This window comes from Olea europaea, chromosome 15 (genome assembly GCF_002742605.1).
Source record: "Olea europaea var. sylvestris chromosome 15, O_europaea_v1, whole genome shotgun sequence".
Taxonomy (NCBI): domain Eukaryota; kingdom Viridiplantae; phylum Streptophyta; class Magnoliopsida; order Lamiales; family Oleaceae; genus Olea; species Olea europaea.
In genome coordinates, this window is record NC_036251.1 from 2,042,457 (window position 1) to 2,047,913 (window position 5,457).

The 5,457-nt window shown below is 34.0% G+C and overlaps 1 protein-coding gene across 1 annotated transcript; it reads left to right on the forward strand.

Moving 5' to 3' along the window:
- The first annotated feature begins 3,578 nt into the window (after nucleotides 1–3,578).
- Nucleotides 3,579–4,622, forward strand: LOC111411099 (zinc finger MYM-type protein 5-like). Its single transcript, XM_023041666.1, has 2 exons — nucleotides 3,579–3,596; nucleotides 3,792–4,622. Exon 2 carries the CDS (start codon nucleotides 3,828–3,830, stop codon nucleotides 4,620–4,622), a length of 795 nt encoding a protein of 264 aa, XP_022897434.1. The 5' UTR covers nucleotides 3,579–3,596; nucleotides 3,792–3,827.
- Nucleotides 4,623–5,457: the final 835 nt, after the last annotated feature.

Consider the following 5,457-nt stretch of genomic DNA (forward strand, 5'->3'; position numbering starts at 1 on the left):
TGTAATTTCTTAATTTTTCATTGTTAGATATGTATCATTAATTATTTCAATCATAACTCCATCAGTCTATATTTCTTAAGATAAGAGTTGATTTTCTATTTGATAAGAAAAGATATACATGGACAACTAGACTTCTTTTATTTCATGGAGTGTCGTACACACTTTGTCTTGAATGTCCTGATTTTTGCCTCCTAAATTCAATCTTTCGTGGCGCGAGTTTCTTAAAAAAAAATTTAAATTTAAGTTCATCCTAACATCATCTTTTGGCTTTGACGAGGATGTGACTGAAATTTTTTTTGACCACTTGATCGGAGAGATTTGAAGTCAACAAATGCAAATAAATGTTTCTCTTCCTGGTTTTTTCATTCTCACAAGATGTCATTGTCGTAGTCTTAAATTTAATTACAATCATTTCAAATTCCAACTAATTTCCATTTTGTTTGGATTTATCTTTTACTTATACAAAAATATTGTTGATGATAGTTAAGTTAATCTCATACCATACCATACCATACCATACCATACCAACCATAAATCTCTATCGTTGACTTGTTTAACAAAACAGAGCACATTTGCATCAAAAAGAGGTACCACGTACCAGGGCCGGTCCTGGGCCGAGGCGAATGAGGCCCGTGCCTCAGGGCCCAGGACCATAGGGGGCCCATAATTTTGGGCCCTTTTTTTATTTTTATTTTTTTTATTTTTAATTAAACCCTCCCAGCCCAATAAGTGTAACCCACAAAAAACGGGAACCCAAATCCAAAATCAGAGTCGAAGCCCTCGCCGTGCGTTCCCCGTCTCCGACTCTCACAGTCTCACTCCGTCTGCAGTCTGCAGACTCTCCCACCACAGACAAGACGACCACGGGCACGGAGTCACGGACAACCACACTGCACAGCAGATCCAATTCCAGAGCTAGAGGGCAGCCCACAGCCGGCAGAGGTATATTCTTGCTTGGTCGAACTCGAACACTCGAAATCTCAAATCGAACTATTTTAGGTTTAATACTAGCGCACTGATAAATTATATCAACTATTTTAGGTTTAATACTAGTCTCGAAACTCAAATCGAAATCTGTTCTTGAGTTATGCCGCGTGAAGCACTGAACTGACTGAAGCACTGTGAATCCATCAAACCAAAGAGGTACTCATTTTGTTTTTGTTATTCTTTTGGTCGATCATAATATCATATTGGAACAAAAATTACAAAATGTTTCGATTACTTACAGAGATTAAAGAGACGATGAAACTTATTGGAAATCGCAAGAAAATTTTAAGGATTAGAATTATATAATTTACAATTTAGATTCGTTGTTTCTAATTTCTACATTTGTTTTTTGCTTGTTAATTAGGATCGGATTTTTGAGGAGGAATTTAGAACAGCGGATGTATATAACTCTCGGACCAGAGATATAGTTGCTGCTGCAGTTCGTGGCTTTAATGGTATGAGATAAGTTTTATTAAGTTGACTTATGTGCTGCACGGTTGTTATAATCTGGGCATTTTGATTTTTTTTATCCTTTTTGTGTTATTTTTATTTGGATAATTACATAAAAACATCAATAGGATTTCAGCCTTTAGAAGGATAACTAAATGGCTGATAAAGTTCCAATACTTTTAACTGCCAATACGGATATGGCAGAGAAAGAAATAAAAGGTCACCAAATGATATAGACAAAGGTTTTTAGTATTACTATCAAAAAAATAAGAGAAGTCATCAAAAATGATATAGACAAAGGTTTATCTTGAACGACGTGCCTCATCGTCTTTTATATTTATGTAAGTCAATTGAGGTAAATAAGTCAAATTCCTTTTCACTTATCCCAACGACGACCTTAGCTTCCAACGAGATTGAAGGTTTTAGAATATGACATTCTCTCTTTTGTGTTGCTTTCATTACAGATTTCCTGTTATAGCCTATTTGCAGCAAATATGATGGTTTGAAGTAGTTGGTGTGGTGAAGTTCCCTTTCAATCCAGATATATATACAACTGTGATTCTGGTAATAATATGCCTTTATTGTATCTCAATGTGGTTAGAATAATGTATCATAATTTGGATACCTTCTTACACTGGATAAGTTAAAGTATCATAATTTTATATAATTTTTTATTTCAGGCTTGTGAGTTGTGACGGGATCAGGGTGTAATTCCACAATTTTCATCCAAATTTCACTTCTCAGGTAAGTAATGGCTTGCCCTAACTTTTTATTGAAGAGATTGTAAATGTTTGAAGCCTTGCCGGCTTATATAATTGTAGCCTTGCCGGCTTATATGATTGCTATTATTGGCCTATCTCCATCTGCAATAGTCACCCAACGAACAAACAAAATACACATCTACTTCTTAATGCTTGGTGACTTGTCATCTTAATATCCAATTCCTTTAACCTTAAGGCCTCCATCAAGTCTCCTAACCCCTTAGTACTTCATACAGGATAGATAGATATATATCTTATAAGTCACATATGTCTCCAAATATGATAAGGGAAAAGTCAAATTTTGCTGCATCAAGCAACATCCTGCTTTAACACACATCATGCTTGTTAACTTGGTTGTGTGCAATATCTTCTTAAATCTTTAAGCTAGGATATGGCCCTAACCATTTAAGACTCTTTATATACCTCCTAATATCTAACCTTCAAGTTATCCCCAAGTGAAAGAGAAAGCAAAGGAAACAAAGAGAAGTAGAAACAAGAAGCTAAAAACTAAATTTATAGGTGAGTTTTTTAGTTCATGGTTTTGAAGGTTGTTTTCATTGTTTTTGAAGGTGTTACAATCTCTTAAGAATTTGAAATTGCTTGATATTATGTTTCAAGTTTGTTTGGGATGTTATTATGGCAAAAGAGAGAAAATTAGTAGAGGTATATTAAGTGAAATAACTGAGAACGGGAATTGCATAGTTGCTAGATTTTGCCTATTCAATCTTTGATTTTGGATAATTCTTTGAGTATAACTTTTAGTTATTAATATGAATGCTTTTATATTTGTGTTAGAAGTATATAAATGATCATAATAAAAATGCACGATTTGGTGTTAAATAAAAGGGATTGATTTTCAGGTTGTAAATAAATTACTTGTGATTTAATAACATATTTACGTGCGAGTATTATATAAGTGTGGTAAAAGTTTGGGAATTGCGATATGAGATCAAGGGTACAGAAAGTAAGTTGGAACAATAGAAATTGAAAAATAGATTCTGTCCATCTTCAGATTTTATCACCCTAAAGCTAGAAAATTTTGATTTGAATATGCGCTATGACATTAATGATCCAGTTAAATGATGTCTATATTCGTAGAACTTGGAAAATAATGGTAATTATACAGTCGGTTACTTGTAGTGTTAATCTAAAATATTTTGCCATCTAAGGTCTTTTTATGAATAAAATATTTTTGTACCTATCCTTGGAGGAGTTATTTCTCATCCTCCCTTCTTTCCTGCACTCTCTCATCCTCATCCTTCCTTATTAATGTATTTATCTTACTTAGGGGTGCGTTTGATGTGAAATTTTTGTTTCAGGGTCGGGAGTTGATAGCTTGTGACAGTGGAATTCTTGAAAGTGTAACTCCAAAGTTTTCATCAAAATTCTACTTGTCAGGTAAGTAATGGCTTGCCTTAACTTGTTATTGAAGAAATTGAAAATGTTTGAAGCCTTGTCGGCTTATATAATTGTGGCCTGGTCGACTTATATGATTGACTATTAGAGGATCAACAATTGCACAGGCGCACATAATAACTATATTGAAAACTCTAACCGTGTGATGATTTGAGATATTTTGTATTTGTTTTTTAGGTTAATCATTGAGCATCAGATATAGACTCATACACCATGCCTCCTAAATATGAGTCTGGTGCTCAAAAGAGAAAAAGGAAACGAACTGAGATTTCATTAATTCAAAGTCAAGCAGGGGATATTGGCAAGTACTTTAAAAGCAACAATATGAATACGTTGAATGAGGATGAAGTAGAGATTCAACCTGCATGTGTTAATGAAGTAGATGATAAGGATGAAGAAGTGAGTCAACCTACCGATGTTAACGAAGTAGATGATAAGGAAGAAGAAGTGATGAAGCCCGTCTCTAATGATGAAGAAGATGATAAGGAAGAAGAGGGTTGCTCTTCTCTAAATTTGGATGATCCCGGGAATTGGAAAATTATTGATCAGAGAACAAAGGATTACTTGGTTGAAAGGGGTCCAAAAAGAGTTGATGATATCTCGTTTCCGAAAGATTGTACAAATAGGCATTTTGATTCTTCACAATATAAACGATTGCTACGAAATGGGCAAACAATTGATAGAAGATGGCTAGTCTATTCAATATCTATGGACAGGATCTTTTACTTTTGTTGTAAGTTGTTTAAAACAGCCAAAAACGCTACCAGAGTTGGCCAACTTGGTAACGATGAATTCAAAGATTGGCATAATTTGCATCGGTCTATTAAAAGTCATGAAGGAAATGAAGAGCATTTATGTTGCATGACTAGCTGGATTGAATTGGAAAATAGGCTTCGAACAAAAACTACAATTGATAAAAGCGTTGAATTGTTGATCGATGCGGAAAGAGAACATTGGAGGCATGTACTAACAAGGATAAATTTGATGAAAACTGTAGTAATGAGGTAAAGCAATCAGCAGAAGAATCATTTAGAGTTGAGTACTTTGTTTTTATAATTGATCAAGCTCTATCTTCTCTGAGGACTCGATTTGAACAATTCAAACTATATGATGATATATTTGGATTTTTGTTTGATTTGAAGAGGTTAAGGAGTGCAACTTTATCAAGTTTGTTGAACTCTTGTATGAATCTTGAGAAATATCTTGAACATGATGGGCTTTCGGATATCAGTGGAGATGATTTATGTTCGGAATTACAAGTCTTGAAGATTTATTTACCAAATGAAGCAACAAGAGCAATTGAAGTGCTACACTATTTGAAGACATTGGATGTTTGTTTTCCAAATGCTTATATTGCTTACAAAATTTTATTAACCGTACCGGTTACAGTTGCATCTGCGGAAAGAAGTTTCTCGAAATTGAAGTTGATCAAGACTTATCTCCGATCAACTATGTCACAAGAAAGATTAAACGGGTTGGCTATATTATCAATAGAAAAAGAAATGGTTAAGCAGCTATATTATCAATAGAAAAAGAAATGGTTAAGCAGCTAAGTTATTCAGATTTGATTGATATTTTTGCCTCTAAAACAGCAAGACGAATAGTATTTAACTAATTGTTTGAAATTTTTGGTTTGATGGTTTATAATATAATCGTTTCTATGATATATTTCGTTGTTGTTTTAATGTTAGTTTTTTAAGTTAGCAATAAGTCACATAATACACCTTTGAATTTTGTCGATGGGGGGCCTAATTTTCATCATTCGCCTCAGGGCCCCTCAAACACAGGACGGGCTCTGCCACGTACGAGACAATAAAATGATAAAGTAAATGAATTGAATTTA

Bases quoted from the DNA above. Each gene is read 5' to 3' on its own strand.
- LOC111411099 (XM_023041666.1), top strand. From the start codon at position 3,828: ATGCCTCCTAAATATGAGTCTGGTGCTCAAAAGAGAAAAAGGAAACGA.